The sequence below is a fragment of the Colossoma macropomum genome, unplaced genomic scaffold, assembly GCF_904425465.1.
Source record: "Colossoma macropomum unplaced genomic scaffold, Colossoma_macropomum, whole genome shotgun sequence".
In the NCBI taxonomy this organism is placed as follows: Eukaryota; Metazoa; Chordata; class Actinopteri; order Characiformes; family Serrasalmidae; genus Colossoma; species Colossoma macropomum.
Genome location: NW_023494793.1, coordinates 33,089,557 through 33,112,037, shown reverse-complemented (window position 1 = coordinate 33,112,037; position 22,481 = coordinate 33,089,557). Strand labels below are relative to the sequence as shown.

At 37.4% G+C, this 22,481-nt stretch overlaps 1 protein-coding gene across 3 annotated transcripts in view; it reads right to left on the bottom strand.

The window, feature by feature from the left end:
• Positions 1-4,167: 4,167 nt before the first annotated feature.
• The window catches only part of fhad1 (forkhead-associated (FHA) phosphopeptide binding domain 1), a 30,215-nt gene continuing 11,901 nt past the window's right edge, over positions 4,168-22,481 (bottom strand). For 2 of the 3 annotated variants that reach the window (XM_036579258.1, XM_036579259.1), the window contains 11 exons: positions 22,221-22,314; positions 20,555-20,661; positions 18,763-18,922; positions 18,552-18,627; positions 17,146-17,296; positions 16,934-17,031; positions 15,446-15,541; positions 13,448-13,674; positions 12,187-12,349; positions 7,492-7,557; positions 4,168-5,704 (listed from right to left, as the gene is read on the bottom strand). In XM_036579258.1, coding sequence (XP_036435151.1) covers positions 5,531-5,704; positions 7,492-7,557; positions 12,187-12,349; positions 13,448-13,674; positions 15,446-15,541; positions 16,934-17,031; positions 17,146-17,296; positions 18,552-18,627; positions 18,763-18,922; positions 20,555-20,661; positions 22,221-22,314 — 1,412 coding nt within the window. In that variant the 3' untranslated portion in view covers positions 4,168-5,530. Of the gene's footprint in view, positions 5,705-7,491; positions 7,558-12,133; positions 12,350-13,447; positions 13,675-15,445; positions 15,542-16,933; positions 17,032-17,145; positions 17,297-18,551; positions 18,628-18,762; positions 18,923-20,554; positions 20,662-22,220; positions 22,315-22,481 lie in introns of all 3 variants that reach the window. The other variant, XR_005007676.1, reaches the window with a different exon arrangement.

Here is a 22,481-nt window from a genome sequence, read left to right as displayed (position 1 = left end):
TATGCTTCATTACATTAATACATATATCAGTTGAGTCATTTCCGTTCCACCTGCAGAAAGGGGTTAAAATATAGTAATAAGATAAAAATATAGGTGCACTTTGTAGTTCTACAATTACAGACTGCAGTGCATCTGTTTCTCTGTACACTTTGTTAGCTCCCTTTCACCCTGTACTTCAGTGGTCAGGACCACCACAGAGCAGGTATTATTAGGCTGGTGGATCATTCTCAGCACTGCAGTAACACTTATGTGGTGGTGGCATGTTAGTGAGTGTTGCGCTGGTACGAGTTCTTAAACACTTCAGTGTCACTGCTACCGGACTGAGAATGGTCCACCAACCAAAAATATCTGACCAACAGAATCCTGAGGGCAGCATCCTGCGACCACTGATGAAGGACTAGAAGATGACAAACACAAACTGTGCGGCAGCAGATAAGCTACTATCTCTGACTTTACAAGGTGGACCAACAATGTAGGTGTGTCTAATATAGTGGTCAGTTAGTGGACAATGTTTAAAAACTCCAGCAGCACTGCTGTTTCTGACCTACTCATACTAGCCCAACACATTAACACTAAAGCCACCACCACATCAGCATCACTGCAGTGCTGAGAATGCAAATAGTACCTCCTCTGTGGTGGTCCTGTGGGGGTCCTGACCTCCACCACCTGAAGAATAGGGTGAAAGGGGGCTAACAAAGTATGCAGAGAAACAGACGGACTAAAGTCTGTAGTTGTAGAACTACAAAGAGCACCTACATAGTAAGTGGAGCTGATAAAATGGACAATGAGTGTTGTAGCTGATCAGTATATATATGTATATGTATGTATATATATATATATATGTATATATGTGTGTGTGTGTGTGTATGTATATGTAAATGTATAGTAAAGAATCCTAGCAAATACAAAGATATAGGAAGATACAAAGATGTAGGAAAAAAATTGCAATGACAGCTGGAAAGAAAAGCCAAGATGATAAAAATGCTGCACTCAACGGATGACACTATAGCAAGAACAATATGGTGTATACAATACTATGAGGTGCTAATAATCTCGTGGAATAAATGAATGTGTTGTGTGCAACTTTTTTTTTTAATTACTTTGTGTAACTGTTAAGCTCCACTTAACAATGCTACTTGTATTTCATGTTCAGTCTGCCATATATTTGCTTTATTTGTTGGAAGATGTACTAAAAGAAAAACAATCTGCTCCATGCTACTAAAACACACTGACCCGGTCACAGACTCGGAGCAAATCTAAGACATGAAGTCTCCATCTGCTTCTCTTCTACTACAGGACGAATCTGGGTCAGCAAGGGAGAAAAAACGTTGCTGACAGTAACAAACACCCACATTATGTCATGGGAAAGATAACAGCGGAAAAGTCCAAAAAACCATGCACATTTACTCTGTGTAAACAAGGCAAGGATATATGCCCCAAGAATGTCATGCCATCCAGCATGTTCACTAATGCTTTAATGACAGCGTCTATCACAGAATGAAATCCAGTGACAATCACGTTGCTTCAGAATTGAATAATTGTGGTAATTACATGCAGATCTTGTTTTTTAAAAAAGTCATGGTAAACAGTTTACTGCTGCAGTCTACCTGCAAAGCATGCGCCAGGACAGCGAGTGTTTACATGGTTACAAAAGTAATCCTGGGGATAACTTCATATGTACTAAAATTGTTTTACAACTTCTAGTGCTATTAAAAATCCAATATAAAAGCATGTGAACATAATACATGTGGTGAAACTATTCTGATGTTTTACACATTTGCACACACTGCAATACTAAAAAAATAATCATTTAATTGGTTAATAAATTTGGTAATTGAAATAATGATGGGAAAAATTAATATAATTCTATTCCTGCTCACCAGCACAGCGCACAACACGTAATGGAGCACATTTATCTAAGATTCACACTGTTCACTGACAGGGCTGCACGCAGGCCTTCGTACACGTTATCAAACAGAACCACTGATTTACTCACAACCACCAACACCTCCCCCAACAGAGAGAGAGAGAGAGAGAGGGAGAGGGAGTAGAGTAAGTGAGAAAGAAAGAGGAAAAAGTGTAAAGAGAGAGGGGAAAGAGATAGGAAGGGAGAAAGGGAGAAATCAAAAAGTAGAACAGATGGGAAGTGAAGGAGAGAGAGAGAGAAAGACAGAGCGAGAGAAGAGAGGGAGAGAGAAACGCAGAGAGAAATAGTTTGAGAGAGAGAGACAGGAAAAAGATTGGAAGAGAAAGAAAGATATGACGAGAGAGACATGGGAAGAAAGAAACAGAGGGAAGGAGGAAGAGAGAGAAACAAAAAATGAGAGAAAGAGAAAAAAATGTGTACAGAAAGAGAGAGTGGGGAAGACAGGAAGAGAGAAAGACAGAGAAACAGAAAGAGTGAGTGAGGGAGGAAGAAAGAAGAAAAAAGACTGTGGGAGGGATAAATAGAAAGGAGAAAAGAAAGTGAGTGAGTAAGTGAGCGAGAGGAGAGAGAGAGAGAGAGAGCGCAAAGTAAATATGCTGGTCAGGTCACACCATAGAGACGGGGGGATGAGAGGAAGAGGGCAGTGAGAGGAAGAGAGGGGGGAGAGGGAGTCGAGCACTGATTCTATTTTTAAACTGCTTTGATTGACGACAGAAACACAGCTTCTTCTCTGTTTTTGGCCTGGAGATAATAAGATCATCTTAGAAGCTAAAAGTGTTATGTGTACAACCTCTCATTTAACTCTGAGATCTGAGTGAGTCACTCGGATGCATAGTTTAAGAGTGGCAAACAACAGACAAGATCAAATGTAGATGACAGAAAAATATTTTTTTCTGTAATAGGGTAAAATTTGATAATAAACAGTCAGAGTACACTTTTTTGTGGATATACACTCTGCCAAGTGTTGCCTACATTATACGGAGGTTCTTCACACTTGCAAGTCTCATTTCCAAAATGTTAACCATTCACATGCAAGGTTCTTTGGTGAACCTTAAGTGGTTCTTCTATGGAATTCCTCCAAAAAAAAACTATTTTAAGAGTGTACTGAACCATGAGGAACACTGAAATCCTGCTGAAATCCACGCTGGCTGGTGTCATGCTTGGCAAGGCCACTGTCAGATTCCACAGCAGTGAGTCATTTTGATGGCATGGTCATTTGTGATGATGCACCAGAAATTCAGGATATTCATCACAGCTGTGTGAGTGTATGTGTGTCAGGGTGTGAAGGCATTCTCAAGTTGTCATTATTCTTGTTGTGTTTAAACTCTGCAAGTATTGTTGTGATTATAAGTATTTTTAAAGTTGTCGTTGCAAACAAAACTTGTATCTTTCTCTGGTATTTTGGTGGATATAGCCAAGCAAGCTTTCTCATGGTTTAGGACTTCAGGAGCTGGACTGAAGGCCTAGCTTGTCAGATTAACCTTTGACATAATCAGGAACTGACAGTGGAATCAACCTTTCGATTTCACATTTTGATTTACAATTGGCGGAACTAATTTCAGGAGAAAAATGTCAGTCTAGGCTCTCTGGAAGTCTTTTTGTGACTGAATATGAGTGGCAGCCTCATCAATTAACTTTAATCACTTATTAGAAATGGAAAAGAGTGGCAGTGTTTTTTACTCTAACATCACTGTGAAGGTAAAGGTAAATATGTTATATATGTATGCCAAATTATATACAAACACGTGTATCGTTGTTAGCTTTGTGTTGACATACTACTAGAATCTCATAAGGTCACTAGCAGAATTTAGCATTAACATAGAAGTGTTATTTCCTCTGTTTTTGACAAAGTTTTCACATCTATGGTCCAAACTGAAAACCTAGCTCTAAAAGCCACAGTTCACAACAGTCATGGAGTTTAACTTACATTTCTGTGTCTTGCAAGTGACTTTGTTTTATTCAATGTGTGTGTGAAGTGATGTAAAAGTTTTTTAAAACCAAAAAAACAACTCATTTGTATTCTAAAAGTTAAAATTAACTACAGTGTAGCACTTACTAAGGCCTTTAATTTGTAAAATGTAATTAAGGGACCCATAGACACTTTGCTGTGTCTGGTTGTGTGTGTGTGACGGAGCAGCTCTCACGGAGATAACAGTATGAGCTTTATCACAGCTAGTGGGTGTTAGGCGATTTTAACTCTGAACATTGGCTGCAAGCCCTTTTACCAATAGCCCCTCCAGTCTGAGTGAAAGTGTGGAGCTTTATTTAAACAGAGCCATTTAAACATATACATATATGTGCTGTAATAAGTGCTAACTGAGTACAGACAAGCACAGAAACACTTTACAGTTCTTGTCATTCCACAAAGAAGTAAACAATATATTTGTAGTGTGTAGATCTGCAGTGGAAAGTACAATTAGATCTGATTATAGAGATGATTAAAGAAAGTTTAGGGAAAAATCACATTTACACAAAAATATGGACATAATTTGGGCTTTAAGATGGCTACTACTACTGTTTTTAGCTGTGCAACATGCAAAACCTAACCTTTTTTTACAGATAACAAGTTGTTATACAGTGACTGAAACCACATAGACAAGTCTATATGATATGTGCTCATAACATCATTTAAAGAAAGTTTATGATTATCTAGGCATAATATAAGGGATGTTATAAGCACTACTTGTTAGCTACATTAATGTCATAGCTATACCACTAAAGAAGAAACCTTCAGCCAGCAGACAAGTCTTGGCTGACTGACTACATTTGGGGTAAAGGAGAAACTGTGTAAAGTGATAATGTAAATGACATAATGATGTCACTTTCAAAGAATCATTCAGTGAAAAATCAAATTTACACGGTTTTCCACTTTCCCCAGATGTAGTCGACAAACCAAGACATGTTTGATGTCCACATTTTACTTCTTTTAAACTGGAGCCACAATTCTAATGTTACTAAGAAACACTGGAAGTCAACACTCACCCAGATTAAATAAATACATTAAATACATAAACCAAAACTTCTCTCAATCCGCTCAAATCACATTTAGATATTCAAGGTCGCGCAGACCTGTCGATGTGATTTAGGCCACAATGTGACTCACTGTGAACTATAAAAATGAAAACAACTTCACCCTTCACCCTTCATCTGTACCATGTAACTAAATATGTTTATTTAAAAACAGAAAACAGCAAAAATCATGAATGTAATCTAGTATCCAAATGTTTGTGTAATGTGTGTGCACGTGAAGGGGAGCTGTAATTTGACACAGCACCTGCTGTCTAAAGTAGCTGCCCTTAGAGTTCAACTACACAGTGAAGTTTTGTTCATTTTTATAGCTCACAGTAAGTCATACTGTGCTCTAAACCACTCAATCTTAATGAAGATCGGGATGTGGTCTGAGCATGTTCAGAGAAGTGTTTTTTTTATATATTCATGAAAAACATTTGGGTGACCAACGACTTTTTCTGTTCATTAGCCATGTTAGCTGTCACTTTAAGATAAACCAACTGGCCTCCAGGTGGGTGTAGCTACAATTACTATAACAGTAAGGCACCACAGCAGTTTGCAAGACACTCACTCCAAGGCATTTTTCTGTCTATGTCAGTGGGCCTCAGTGAGCTCAATGCTTTGTTGTTGTTGTGGCACGCTGGTCAACTGAGCAGCCATTTTACACACTGCCTGCTCTTTGTGCCCCGGCTCACTCTTCAGTACGTCCACCTCGGCCTCTCTTCTCCTTCTTCTGTCCTGCTGCTGCCTTCTTTTTAGCACTGATACCTGCATCCACGTCCATGCACAAACGCACACGTGCATAAACAGACGCACATCCACCCACACACATACAAAACTTTTAATATCAGGCTACAGCGCTGAGCACAAACAGGTAAAAGAAACACTAAGGGAAGAGAAAGAAAGGGGCAGTGGGTTTACAAGCTTGAGAGAATGGAACCATAAAAACCACATTAAGGAAAAGCAAATTAACGGGTGCACGGCGGTCGTAAAATCTATTAAATGCGCAGCAGAAGGTGGCACGCAATAATAACTGCTGACAGCACAGGCAAAGGCAAATAGCCTACAGAATAAATCAGTTTCTCCACAGGTATTACTATCTTTGTGAGGACTTTCACTGACTTTCTGTAACACTGTAGCTGGGCCTGTCACAATTATTGCATAATCTCCGAATTGCAATTATTTGAGATGATCGCAAGTATGTACGCTGACTGGAAGCAATAGGATTTCAAAATCATATTATGCTGCAACAAGCAAAATTTGAATGGATGTGATGGGTTGAGGCAAATAAATGTAAATAATAAAAGAAAGCAACACATGCTTTCTTTGAGACATTGTGATCTAACATGTTTGCAAAGCACATGGTATATTAGCACGTATGCTTGCATTTTTTTTGCTTACATTTTCACTCTCATGAAATATGTAGCTTTAATTGACTACACACATGATTGCATAGTGGCATATATGGCAATAATAATTATTAATATAATATAAAAAAAAATATATTTATGTGACAATTAATCATCAACTAACATTTCGTGATCGTGATGGCCCTAACTGTTATGCCTAACCCTATCCATATTCTCAGTAATGAGAAGACAATCTTTTATTTTTGATGAAAAAAAAACTGAGGGTTAGCCGCACGTGTACCCTCATATGTTCCTATCATCATGAGGACAGACACATGGAACACAGACTGTATTCCCACTAACAGGCACAGCTCAGCAGGAGTGCACAATACTGTATGTGAATTATTTATTAAGGCAGTGAGATTATCAATCTTTGCCTTTGTTACTGAGGTGACAACATACGTCTTTGATGATGGCTTATTTAGAATAAACTCAGTGCCTCAATGTGTTTTGTTTTGTCGTGGACAGACTGTATATTGTTACTGTTGGGACAAAACTTCCATTTTTTACATTGTTTTAATATTTTTACAGAATTTGAAAATGCCACACATCCTTTACATCTCGTTGCATTAACTTCACCAGTTTCAAGAACGATTTTCATGCTTCTGTAAAGCATGATTCTAATTCTTTGTCCTAACAGCAACGATAAATTTAGATACATATAGATCTGTGTTTTTATGTCTACTAGAAGATGTGGCAGACAAAACATAGGGGGCAAGAAATGAAAAAGAATCTTGGTCAGTGATGAAATAAATTGCAATTCGCTAAATTGTGTTCACAATACAGAGCAAAGGCAATAAAGCCCAAATTGAGGACAGAAAAAGAATCAGCTAAAATTGTGCTCAGATAACAACTGAGTGGTGAAATGACACAAAGCTGTGTTTGCTAAGGGGTCAGGAACAGTTGCTGGGTGGAACTTGAAAATGTCTGTCAGTACAGAGAAGAAGAAATGTGTGTGTGTGAGAGAGACAGAGACTCTCAAGGAACAGCTGCCTAAAAGCGTGACTGGGCCAAAGAGAGATGAGATCATATTCAGGTCACAGCTGAACTAAGGTCAGCTGGTCAGCTGTGTATTTGCTCACTGGTGGTTACGGGAATGATGCAGGGGGCACACAGCTGGATCCAGATCTACTGAAATGAACTCACCTTGTCATAGTTGTCATTCGGTATACAGTTGTGATGGCCAATTCTTCCACTCTTCCCGTCTATTCCCTGAAAGGAGAGCATTTATTACTAAACGCAAGAAAAGAGAAGAGAGAGACAGAAAGAGGAAAAGCAACAAAGACAAACCAAAGAATGAATACTCTTGGCTTTATAGCCCAGCCAAAATGACACACTTCTTTCTGTCATTGCTCTATGTAGGGCTTTGTGTTATAGAAAATCTACATGAGCATTCTCCTGTACACATCTCTATGAAGTCCAAACATCTGTGAAATGATTGACTAAACCGGACTGGCCAGAGTGGACATTCACTATGACTATAGCAAACTATAGCAAATTTGCAAATAGCTAAAATTGCAAAAGTATATTTATGTATATGTATATAAGCAACATACATAAGTATCATAGAAAAATAAAATTCTATTGCTATTAATAAACAGCTAATGGCAGCTTTTTTAATTGTCATTTTCTGACCATTTTTTATATTTTCACCTGTATTTGCTTGTGTAAAAAAACAGCACTGTCATGTAAAAAGACATCTTTTTTACAGTGTAGTATTATTTTAAATAAATAAATGGCTACTATATCAAATAATTATTAGCTGTTGTTGTGGCAGCAAATTCAATAATGTTTTAATTATAATAAATCACACTGAAACGCATTTAGGTAACTTAGCATACATAACCCACTATAAAATACTATACATGACACAAACATAAAAGCAATGAGAATTCCTGTTAGAGAAAATGAGGCTTGTATGTATATCATTTAACTCTTTCCTCATGGGTCTGTGTGTTAGGCTTAAAATCTCAGACTACATATTAGGTGCATTATATTAAAACTACACTATGTCAGTTTTTGCTTTCAATTTTAACAGAAAAATCTTACACAGTGCAGCAAATAGAAAACTATAGTTTAAAAACCTGCATCACAGCATCTTGTTTTCTCTACAGTTCTTACTGTTAAACAATATTTTAGGCCATAAGATAAGCTTTATACATGATGTTCTGAATCAATTTTAAAATAATAAAAGCTTGGAGTGACCTTTCAAAGCACCATCAGTGAAAAAAATACGCTAAGGACATTTCCTATATGGCTGATGTAATTTCCTGGATGTTAAATGAGGTCAACTTTAATACTATTCTAGTGTGCAAACAGTGAGCACTGAACTGAAAAGAAACTAGAGGGAAATCAAACATAATAAAGCCTCTGTGTAACCTCTCTCTCTCTCTCTCTCTCTCTCTCTCTCTCCCTACCTCCCTCCTAGTCTCCTCAGATGCCATTGGAGGAACCTAATCAAACATTGACAGTAACTAACTCTTACTGAGCCAGTATGATCCAGTCTGTACTTGGAGATTAGCTGAACACATTCATATGGTGGTTCTTAAACTGCAGTCTGGAGGGAAATGACATCATAAAACACTGAGGTCAATCAATGTAAAACTCCTTAAAGGCCTAAAACAACTCCCGTCTTGGAGAGCTAGCGCATAGCGCAGTTTGATTGTAGCCCTACTTGAGCACATTCTCTAAACACATGAGTGTAGTCAGGTGTGTTTGAGCTGGTAATTCACCAAACTGTGTTGGACACTGGCCCTCCAGAGCCAGAGTTGTGCACCCCTGCCTTAAAGGACCTGTGTGTGGGTCCATAATCAGCTCCTTACTCTCATAACTACATAACTTTCATCAAGAGCCCTATTTAAGACGAATTGGTTTTAATAGGGGAGGTGCTGTCATTTGAGTGATTACCGATCATCTGAAACATGTCATTTTAATCCAGTATGAATCTACAATATGTGCAGTCTGCTTCCTCTGTAATAGTGGTCCTGCTTCAGTCAACACAGTTATTTAACAAAACTGAGTAACAGAAAATGGCTCCTCCATTTTTTTCTTTTTTTGTGGCCTCAGGTCAAGTTCATGTCAACACCACTGAAATACATAACATTTCTGGTGATGACAGAGTTACAAGGAGAAAAAAAATGAAATATTTTGAAAGTACAAGACTTCTGTATTGTTGGGTAGCATTTGATAAGCTGCATGAATCCACTTCACTAGCCTATTGCTAGGCTATCTTGCATTAACTGTAAGTTAGCTTTTTAATCTGTTTTTTTTTATCTTAATTTTAATAAATAATTAAAATTATTTAATTATTATGGGACAAATAACACATACTTTATCTGGTATGAACCAGTCAATCAAATCAAGCACTGATTACATTACCGGCCCTCCTCTGGTAAAACTAAACCAGCTCAAATAGGGAGTAAGTTCATAGTACGTAGTGAATAAGTTACTGGATAATAAGTCTAAAGATTAGCCTCTTAACCACTTGCGTGTCCAGGTTTCTATTTCTTCTGCCTATAATTTATCAACAAATAAGATAGCCAGCATTGTTTTCATAGAAGTATCAAATAATAAGGACATATTGAGGAATAATAAGGCTTTAGGATGTAATACATCTGGGAATTCAAGAGGTTAGTAACTGAATTATAAGCATGCAGATTAAACCAGTAGACGTTTTTATAATTACTATTCAGTAACTTCACAGAAAATAAAGAAAATCAACAGAGATGCATTGATATGGGAATTGTGGGCCGATACTGATATCTGATATTTTTCATGTACAAATTTGCTGATATTGGTGCTAATATATATAAATTCATAACATTTTGAAAATAGTACTAAATCCTCCTAGATTAGCATCATGGAGAAAGCATAATATGTCTGACAAATTCAGTAAAATGATTGAAATGCAGACTTCTTAACACAGTAGCCTAGCATCACAAACCTTCAGCTCTTACAGTGTATAATAAATATGTCATCAAATATTGGTAATATCAATCTATATTACAATCAAATATTGTATTATCAGTCAAATCTAAACATCTGCCAGATTCTGATACATTTTTTAAAGCAATTATTTGTTGAAACTGATATGAATCCAATTTCATCATGCATCCCTGAAAATTTCATTTATTTCATTATTAATTATGAGAGTAAATTGTATGATAATTACAAGAGTAAACAATGGAAATCTGGACTTCCAGTTAAATAATTAATGAAATAATAAGATTTTTAACTGATCTTTTGTTAATAATCAAGTTTGAAGAGGTTAATTCTGTCTTCTGATAAGGGCCAGCACCATAGTTACTGCAGCTCTTTATGCTAGATGACATATTGAGGCCCACTGTTTTCCTGTTTCTTCTAACCTCAATGTAACACTGCTGTTTCAGTCCAAAGAAACAGAGCATTGTTGAGGTCCATCAGGCACAGAGCCAGAGTGTACTTCCTGTTCCTCAAGGCCCATCTCTGCTGGGGCCTCTGCAACAGAGCTCTTACATCTCTTCAGCAGAACCTGTGGGTTTTGATCTAATGGGCTGAATAATGCAGTATGTGTCTGGTGAGCCGGCAGGCTGCCTGTGGCTCTTTGTGAAAGAATCAAACTGCCCTTTACCTCTGGGCCACTGCTGGTTCTTCTTCAGTTTAATCTCTTTGTCTATGCTGTCTCTGCCTGTCTGTCTTCGTCTCCTTCTTTCTTTGCCTCTGACTTCTAAGTTCTTTCATTCTTTCTCCGTCTACCCCCAATAAATTAAAGTTAAAGCAGTGGTTTGGCAAAAAAACAAATTTAGTATTTTTCCAGTACCCCAAACAGCTGATTAGCCAAAAACGTGTGGTATCCAATGTTTTCTTCTTTAGTATTGCACTGGGGCTAAGAGGTTAATGTTTCTAACAATGAATGAAAGCAATGCTAATTGCATGCCTGAATCATGACAGAACTTGCTAATGTGGGTTCTGGCCACATTTTAAAAACTGAATAAATGAGTGGAGAAACATAATGAGTGGAGATGCTTCCAAACAGGTGTACTGCATGATACAACTAGGCAGTTAACATTTTACCAGGCTCAGCAGTAAGTAGGGTTGGAAATTGTGATCGAAAGCGCACATTCAATGACCATGATAATCATGCATTAGTGCAATATGTAAGAAAAAACAGAAGAGCAACTGTATCCCAAGTGACTGAGAATGTCAGTCCAGGATGTGGTCAAACTGTTTTAACAAGAACAGTCCATCTACAACTACACAGAGAGGGATATTAAAGTGGGGTTAGCAGTACATAAACCTCTCATTACACAGACAAATTCACATTTGAGAACTCAGAGGTGCAAAAACCACAGGCACTGGTCTACAGAAAAAAAGTGATATGATCAGATGAGTCATCCTTCACCACATTTTAACAAGTGGGAGAGTGCATGTATGGTGTGCTTCAAAAGAACAGAACAGGCCTGAATGCTGGTCCCCCAGTGCGAGGGGCTGTGGTGGCTCTGTTATGCTGTGTGGGGCATTTTTTTGCATGGTTTAAGGTCACTTGTCCCCTTAGAGGCAAGGGTCACTGCAAATCAATACAAAATTACTCTCACTGATCATCTTTATCCTATCTGCCATCTGTGAAGATTATATGTTAGTAGAAGAATTATGCTAATAGTGTATTTAAAAATAAACAAAAGTACATCACACAGCAAAAGCAGCAGTAGCAACCATCTTGAAGCCTGAATTTTGTCTCTTCTTTAGTTCATTTTTGTCTGAACCATCACTTTAACCTCACACTACACTGTCTGGCATCTGTGTAGTCTACCTTGCGGTTCTTAGTGGAGCTCTGGTCTCGGTGGTTCTGCAGTTATAGTCTACCTTGCGGTTCTTAGTGGAGCTCTGGTCTCGGTGGTTCTGCAGCTGGGTCTTGGTAAGCTGCAGGGCCTGGCGGAGTGCAGCGCTCTCCTGCTTCATAGCTTCTAGATCAGTATGCACACTGTCCAGCTCGGCCTGCAGCTGCTGACCCGCAGCTTGGCTCTCCCTAAGAGAGAGACAGAGAGGCTAAACAAGCTTATGGTGCATATAAATGACCAACAATCAAAAGTTTGAAATCAGTGTTTTGAATAAACACTAGCAAACTGCAAGAAACGGTAGATGTGTCCAGATTGATTAGGACTATATATGCTAAAATGACTGATAAAGCTATATAGCTCAAGAATCAAGTGTGTAATAAAATGTAAAATTAGTGATTAAATTTAAAGGCAGATAAGCTGACAAAAGTGATTGTAAATAGACAACCTTTTGGTGTTTAGTTTGTAATATACACATCTATATCTCATATATATATATATATATATATATATATATATATATAAATATATTTAGTGTGGTACTGTAATAGGATTTCACCATTGCAACAAGTCTGTTCATGAAATTTCAATGTGGAGCTGTCCCAATACGTGTATGTGTGTCTGTGTGTGTATATATATTATTGTTGTGTATAAAATGTCAAAAATGACTTAAATGACAAGTGATTCCTGGTTTTCCTGTTTGGTAGTGCACATATGAGAACCTATTAAGTACTGTGCAAAAGTAAGACCACCCTTTCATTTCAATAATTTCCAGTCAAAATGGTCAAAAGTAAAAAATATAAATTTTTCGGTGTCACAAAAGCAAAAAAGCAGGAAACATATTCAAACACCAAAAGAACACCAAAAACATCTGAGATGTGGAGCAAGGTTTTATGTACTGGTAAATAAATCTAAATTTGTAACTGGCATTGTAAGAAGCAGAAAATGAAACTGACTTCTAAGACTGAACTTTGGAGGTGTTTACAAGCAGCATGGAAAAACAGACCGCTTTGAAAAAATGAAAGGAAATCTCCCAAAAAGAATGGAAGCTATAATAAAGCTAAAGGACAGATACACTAAACACTGAAAAACTGAAATTTGGTTGTTGAGACTTCTGGGTAATTTTGTGGTGAATATAAGTTCTGTTTTTATGTGACACTGAAAAATTAACAACCAGTACCTAATTTCAATTGTAAATTAAATGAATGAATAGGTGGTCTCTAACTTTTGCACAGTGCTATATCTGTATGTGTAATTTTTACACAAATCTGTCTAAGCTATTTGAGCACCTGAGTGTGTGTATCTCCCTCTGGCTCTGCTGCAGTAGCAGGTGTGTGTTTTGGCTCTGGCTGTTCTGCAGAGCCAAGCGGTTTCGGAACAGCTCCAGGTCGTCCTGTCTGAGTGAGGCCAGCCGTTCTCTCTCTGCAGGCGGGAGGTGCTTCAGTGGGACGCATCCTGAAAGCTGCCCCTGACTCAACTCTAAAGCTTCACACAGCGCCCGCGCCAAGTCCACATACTAAACAAAGAAATACAATATAATTTCAAAGAGAGGTTACTCAGTTCAAAGGAAGAGTTCATCAGATATTCATCACATCACTGGCTCAGATATTGTTATGGACGATTGAGTCTCTATTGAATAATTAATCTCCTCTAAGTTTGAAGGTGTAATGGCCTGCTGGTTTTGGACTGATACTTATTTGGGTGACTGAGTCTGTATTGAGTAATTTTACCGCAACAGGGAGTCTCCTCATATGTGAGTTTATGAGGCAACAGGGCCTTTAACTGTCTAATAATCCTGTTTCAAAACAGCGAAGCAGCCAGTTTAATTCCATGTGGCTTATGGATTGTTTTGTCAGTTTATTACAGAAAATAGTGACAAATAACTTTTCTATAAGCCCATCACAGTTATTGTATAATCACCTGATTGCAATTATTTGAGCTGATCACAATTATTTAAACTGCAACTATTCTCCACAGTTATTAGATTTCACAGTCATATGTTAAAACTGATTTTTCAAAACCCCCGCATAATTCTGTTGCAGAGATATAAACAAAGTCATTCAGAATTGTTTGATGTGAAATGCCCCATTCTAGACAAAGTCAGTTTTTCTTTACAATGGTGGTGATAGGAACCAGGGGTGACAATGTCTACAACACTAATATCGTCATTTTATCTACTATCCAAAATGACCAGTGAACCTAAATGTGTCTTTTGAGTTTTTATATACAGTGTTAATAATGTAAAAATACAGAAAAATCTGAGCAGTTTTCTTTGCATTTTCTTTGTCTTTTTCTTTTCAAAAACACCAAAAATTCTAATGTCTGACTAGTATCTACTGACACCTTTAGAGGGCAGTGGTGAGTAAACTTTGTTTATTTGAGCTTGGACTGTTTCTGTCAGCATTCGGGAGCTACTAAGTATCAACAGTAAGGAAGCAAAATAGCTAATCAGCCAATTTGCCCACCGTAGGCTTGTACTGTAGCAGTTTAACAAAAATGACAATTAAATTGTTAATTACAATTTTTTAAATGCCAATTAATCATCAGCTAAAATGTCATGATTGTGATAGGCTAATCATGTGGATGGACATACTGTACTTGCTGAGAGGAACAGTGCACTGGATGTACCGGTGAAGTCTGAATGTTCAGTTGTATCAGAGAAGCAATAAAGATTACTGAACGTCTTGCAGTAATGCAACACTGAAAAGTTAATAACAGTTTCGGTATGCAGTCATTTCCTGTAGACCAACCACATTACACCAGATGCACTGCTACTCTCTAAAAGCTGTGGAAATACTCAGTTGAACGCATAAGGTCAGAAGTCAGAAACACATTAAGTTTCAAGGTTAACTTGCTCCAATCATTTCCACTGTAGACTCATGAAGTGATTCATTGCTGTAGAAAACTGTTTAGTTCAACCCAGCCATCAAAGTCAGCGTGTGAAGTGATAAGTTATGATGTGATAAAAGTCCTGGTTCAAAAATACCAAGTCATTTCCTGTAGCACAGATAAGAAAACCATTTCAGAGAAAAAGCAAGTCTAACAGTCAGCGACATGAGAACTGGCCATTACACTGCTGGTATATTATTATGCTGCTATCTGGGGTATCATTTGCACTTTGTAATGAGTCTGTTATGGTATACATATAATTTGCACTATAATTTGTCTGCTACTATACTCTTTGCACTGTTCAGACCCTTATACATTCGAATGTCTGTCTCACAGTCTTTTACTGTATATTCATTGTACTGTATTTACTGCTGTACTGAGGATAGTCTTGCACTTACAGTCCTCTCGCTTAGCTCCAGAGCATCCGACATGTCCAGCCTTGCTGTGCGCTCCAATGCTGCCTCACTCAGAGCCTCAGGGAAGGCAAAGCCGCTCTGCATGAACCAACCAAGCCCAGAAGCTTTAGAAATTTAGCACAGCATACGCTGCATATAGCACAGCCAGCAGAGAACAGAAGTACTGCACATCCTGACTACAGAACAATTGACTCCTTTGGTGGGGAATTCCACTAATTCTTCAAAATTTCTGCATAATTCAATGGTTGAAATGTTAACAAAGTAATTCAGTGGTTTGATGTGAGATTTTAGAGACTCAGATTTCTTCACAGTGGTGGTAATAGGAACCAGGGACAATATTTCTACAACACAAATTTAACTTTTAATATATAAAAAAGGGGAGTGAAGCTAAACACGTCTTCTGAGTTTTATATGTAATGGTGACAATGGTAAAATACACTCTCAGAAAAAAAGGTAGTAAACTGTAACTAGGGTGGTACCCCTCTTGTCACTGGGGTGGTACCTTCAAGGTACCTTTAGTCAGGGAACATAATTGTACCATAATCCATGGATATGGAATTTTTTCTGATATTTTTCTCAGCTGTATTGACACCACACCCCCCGTCTCGTCTCCAGGCTTTGTATCTTATTATTCTGTTTTAACATTAGGTTATTAAAAGGTACAAACACATACTTTTCACCTGGGAAAACATATTTAAGGTACACAATTGGACCTTAAAACCACTGTTGTACCTTTGCGGGTATATTTACATTGTTTGTGCCTTGATGTACCTGCACAGTACCTTTTTATAACAGTGTAATAATAAATTTAAAAATGTTTTCTTGCCTTACCATGTCCTGCATGTAGCTCTTCATCATGAATGCATTTAAAAAAATATGTTTGAGGCCAAAACCTTATCTTAAACCTATCATAAAACAAAGTCTCAGGCATCAGGCAGCGTAATCGCAACCATCTTGTGTAAGAACTTTGAGTGCAGAAGCTCTTTAGAGGCATAAAAATTATTCAGATGTCTGGTTCCTATCACCACGACTGTCAACAATTCTGAGTTCACCTTTAAACTGCAGGTTTATTACTCAGTTATTAACTTTACGACTTATTATTAAGTAACTACTGTAAATTATTCAGCATCTACTATGAAACATGAAACAGGAAATAGGCAAGTTATCATCGCTGTCTGAACATTAACTTGTCCAAAATGGTAAGTTTACAGGTGAAGAAAAATGTAAGTTAATGTTACTTTTAGACCATTTCTATTGGTCCATTGGTTCATTTTCACACAATGTAATGAACAGCAGACGTTTTCAAATTATGTAAAAAAATATATATAACTGCAAAACTGGAGTTAAAAGGTTTTGTTCTCACAGGGATGTTATGTAAATATGTGGACTCTTGCAGTAAAATGTACACACACTGGCCCACAGAGGCAGCTTTATTATAAATGCAAAGGAAAAGGTCAGCTGAACTGGTACCACAGAGCTGATGGAACCCCTTTGTGCTTTAAATCTCTGAGGCCTGTGAGTCTTCATTCGGCCCTGCATCACTGGCTCCACCTGCTGGCCTAACAGCTCTGCAACACAAGAGAGACAAAAAATACAGTACAACTCATCAGATTAGTGAACTCCGCACTAAAATTAAACCTAAGTCTACAATGCTGATGAGAGGCAGCTCTGGTGTAACTCACTGCTGGGCCACTTCTGTTCAACAGCTCTGATCCTCGCTCTCATCTCAGCGAGGGTTTCTCTCTGCTGACGTATCATTTCTTCATGGCGATGACTTTTGCCCTTTGAACTCTGAGGGGTAAGATCGCTGGGACTTACCATAAGGGATGCATCCTGAAAAACACAGGAAGAAGAAATCTGCAACTCTGAAATATCTGCAGAAACATTTCTCTAGAACAAGTGTACATTAGTGAATGTTTTAAGGGCAAAATGTCCTGACTTTGTAGAAAAATCTGAGAAACACCATGTCACAGTCAGCAAAATCTGTGTGTGTGTGGGTGTGCATGCATATAGTGTTTCTGCATTTCATTTTTAGCTTTTTCAAAAGACCTGATCTGTGCACAAAAAAGATTATATTAAAAAAGTGCCAAGGATTTTGCAAAAGGAATCCCTTAGTCTGTCCATCTTCATTGTCTCTTTGGGGGTCTTAAGTCAGCTCCACTTACCTTATTGGTGCACTTTGTGGTTCTACAATTACTGACTGTCTGTTTCTCTGCATACTTTTTTGGATCCTTTTCACCTTGTTCTTAAATGGTCAGGACCCCCACAGGACCACCACAGAGCAGGTATTACTTAGGTGGTGGATCATTCTCAGCGCTGCAGTGACACCAGCGTGGAGATGTGTGTTAGTGTGTGCTGCACTTACATGTGTGGATCAGATACAGCAGTGCTGCTGGAGTTTTTAAACAGCAATCTGTGTCACTGCTGGACTGAGAATAGTCCACCAACCAAAAATATCCAGCCAACAGCGTCCTGTGAGCTGCGTCCTGTGACCACTGATGAAGGACTAGAGGATGACTAACACTAACTGTGCAGCTGCAGATGAGTTACTGTCTCTGATTTTACCTATAAGGTGGACCAACAAGGTAGGAATAATTAATAGAGTGGACAGGACGTGGACAGTGTTTAAACTGTGCTGCTGTCACTGATCACCATTGCAAAACACACTAACACGCCACGACCACATCAGTGTCACTGCAGTGCTGTGAATGATCCGCCACCCAAATAATACTTGCTCTGTGGTGGTCCTGTGAGGGTCCTGACCATTGAAGAACATGATAAAAGGGCGTTAACAAAGTTTGCAGAGAAATAGATGGACTACGATCTGTAATTGTAGAACTACAAAGTGCACCTATATGGTACGTGGAGCTGATAAAACGGACAAAGAGTGCATATTTAATGAAGAAGCTGTATTTAAAATATGGCCAATCTGTGAATCTGCACGAAAATAAGTGATATTAGGCGTAAGAGAATTATTTTTGCCAAAAATTGATGTTTATTTTGTTGGATATTGGCAGATCTAAATTGACCACTGTAATAATTAATCACTACACATTGAGAGTCACTTCAGTTACGCTCAAATATGCACCTTAGTTTGTAGCAGAGGAACAAGGCTGGTGTACTCCTGGCCTACTGTTTTACTCTTCAAATCCTTCTCTGTTTGTCTAGCAGCAAAAGAGAAAAATATTGTTATTACCAAAGACACTTTTTTTACTAATTAAGATATTATGGAGGACTAGTTTGAATAAGTTTAATGAATGTTTCTGTGTATGTTTGTGCAGACTTTGAAATTAGCATACATCAGCTTCTCTCTCAGTGTCTTCAGTTCCTCATCTTTCTGTTCCAGAAGCTGCGAGGTCATGGTTAGTTTCTGAGTGAGCATGCTCAATTGCATCCTCTGATCCACCACTAAAGCTTTGTGTGTCTCCAGCTCCATTTTCTGCTGTTCACTCAGTTCCCCTGAACAGAAAGACTAGCTTTTACTTTCCATACAGAGAACTTGGAGATGACTGAAAGATCAACTTCACATTTTATCTAAAACAATTCAAAGGCTGTTTTATTGGTGATTAACGAGATGATTCAACAAATTTAGACAATTAGCCAATCAGCCAAGACATGTTTGGAGTCCCAAGTTTACTTCGTTAGTTTTGTACTGGAGCTATGAAGCTAATGTAGCTAACAAAAAATCGAAGCTTAAAATCTCATTGAATTGTGAAGTAATCTCAAACATATTCCCTTCTGATTCTGTATGACATACTGTTATCTCATGGATGTTGTAAAACCCCATCATCTGTTTAAAAAAAGCATCACTGGTCTCTGAAACACCAGTGATACACTTTTACAGAGGGACAGAACTTCACATTTGGTTAATTCCATCAACCACTGTGGGCATATGGGCATTTGATTATTTAACAGAAGTCCTGCTTTGGCTGAAAGACGTGTTCCAAAAAAGTAGTTGTGCCATCACTGGTGTTCTGATTTTTCATTGTTTTTGATGGATTATGATCTACCTGAAAAGTGTGTCAGTAAAAAAGTCCTTTGATGTGTCTTAATAGCTTTTTCAAACCTATATAGATTTTTTTTTATACTTTACCTGCATTGATTTCATCATTTTAATGACAGAATGAGATACAAGGATCACACAGATACCCTATGAAAGCACTTAAATGCCATATTTATGTTACATGGCTTTTTAATCGAACTATGCAAATTATTTAATTGGTATACAATTTTCATTTAATGTATATACATGAAAGATTTAAATATCATAAAAAATTTGAGAAAATAACAATACCATTGTGATAACACTAGTGGCATGCATACTGGAACCTTTGTTTGAAATAAAATCTAAAAATACATTGCACATTAAAAGGGGAATTTCACAGATTCTTCAAAATTTCTGCATAATTAAATGGTTAAGATGCAAACAGTGTCACTCACAGTGGTTTGATGTGAAAAGCTTTGTTCTTCCTGAGTCAGAATCGTTCACAGTGGTGATGATAGGAATCAGACGAGAGAGTTTAATGCCTCTTAAAGCTACATCACAGGAAGTTATTACATGAAGTGGTCATAAATACACTGCCTGGTGCCTGAAACACTGTTGTATGATACATTTGAGATAAGATATTTGGCCTAAAATGTAGGTAAATGTAGGGTGTCGTGAGGCAAAATAGTCCCCTAAGATTTACCACTATTTTACCATCATCAACATATAAAAACTCCAAAGACATGTGTAGGCTCTTATCACCACCACTGTAAAGTAATCTCCAGAAATTCTAAAAAATCAATGGAATTCCCCTTTAAACTCTGTTTTCATTGAAAGTGTTAAAGAAAAACTAAATTTAAACTAATTAAAACTGAAAAAGCAAACCTCTGACAAGACATGTCTTGGCTGACTGACTGCATTTGGGGTAAAGGGAAAACTGTCTAAATATTTTTGGCTGAATCGTTGCTTTAATGAAAGAATGAAATTTCTCTCTAGAGGGGTAACATGGTTTACTGGGCAACATAACATCCATTTGTGCTTTAAGCTTTTATGAGCTTAAGCCTTTGTCTAGTAGCATAAACAAGTACTGTCTGAGTGAGTTGCACCTGTGAGGTCAGAGAGGCGAGCGTGGGCATGTGCCAGGTCACGACTCAGAGAAGTGATGACCTCACCCTGCCTGACCACTTCCTGCTGGGATGCTCCAAGCGATGCCCTGAAAAAAAGAGAGTTTCCAATCAGTAAATGGATAGATCATTTTTACCTTTGTCAGCTCAAGGAAAGCATTTATTGCAAACATAGGAAATGTATCTAGAGGTGAGTAGTAACTAGTTACATTTATTCAGTTACATGTAAGTCAAATTTTGACCTTGAATGAAAACACCTTTACTTCTGCTCAAAAAGATTTGTGAGGAAAGCAATTTGCCTTTTACTCCGTTTCTTTTTTTCAATTGAGAATATGTTTAGGTTACTCATTCCACTTCTGAATAGGGCTGGACAATAAAACAATATTTATCATTATCATGATAAATTACATCACAATATGTCACAATATGCCTTTCTGAACATATAACCAGTTGTCAGTTTTTTCAAGAACTCTGACCAACCACGTTTCATTAAAAAACAGCATAATTTGTCCTGTTTAATCTGGTTTAGTGCAGTGCAGTAGGTGAAATGCTGAATAAAAATAATAATTCATTTTATTTAAGAATTTGTACTTATTGGTCTTGATGGCATTTGCAAAATGTGGCACTTCAGATTGCTTTTTTTTCTGTGCCAACTTACCACACCTCTAAACATAAAATATTGTGATATGTATTGTGAAAACATTCCTGAAATATCATGATACTATATTTTTGCCATATTGCCCACCTCTACATCTGAACATATCCAAGACATACAAAGAGCCAGTGCACATTCTGCTAATTCAAAATGTAAAAGAAGTTAGTAATATAAAAGAAAATTTAGTAGCCAAAAGTTAGTAACTATTTGAACTTCAAACAATAAGTTGACAGGGCATAAAACTTTTTTTTTCTATTAACATACTATTCAAAGTTCAATTAATTAAAAACATTCTAAGCAGCCTGATAATTAAATTTTTTAGTTAATAAAAATTCTCAATTGTTTTTACAGTATACATGCTGCATGATCTCAATGATCTGGAAAGAAACACATAGCAAAAATGCTTTTTAGACTTAGAGCCATCATGAACAAGTTACTTAAAAAGTTGTCATTTATCGTAAACATGATATGAAAACTGCGTGGTGCAACAGTTGTTTAGGTAGTGTTCAATAGAGCATAAAAACTATTGCAAGTGCTTCTCAAAACTAAATGTATGCTGCATGCTTGCACTTCATTTTATGTAGTGTTCAGAGACCATTTTCATTTCTGGATGCTTCAGTATAAGATGTGTAGGGCTGTGTAAGTCATTATTACATATTCTCATGCATAATTTCAGGTGTTAGAATGCATAATTTATGAGGTCAATATGATATTTTAACTACTTCTAATCTTATTTATGCATCATGAGATGAAGGCATGTCATGTGGAGACAATGGACACTAATTAGAAATTTATGCTCAGTATTTTAGTTGTTGACTTGTATATTACATTTACAGTATTTCAGACTCTTGTCAGCAAGACTTTGAAACCAGTGCTTTGAAACCAGTTTCAAAGATAAAATGTTTTGAACTAGACAGCAATTAACAATGACACAGCAATAAAAAACAATAATGGCCAATGTGCTGTTAATTTATTTGCTAAAATTTATTTTACCTGAGAGATGTGACTGTCTGCTCCAGTTGCTGTTGCTCTTTTGATTGCTCAAGTGCAATGCTGGGCTTGTCTTCCTCCAGTCTGCTGAGTGCCTCTATGAGACATTTATGATAAGCAGAATATTTGTAACACATATGAGAAGGACACTGACAAAGAGCCATTAGTCTGAGTTTTTCCTGTTTTGGCATCAGTGCTCAGCAAACACCTCATAGTTACGATGTAGCATTCAGTTTCACAGCTTAAAAGGTAAAACTCATCTAT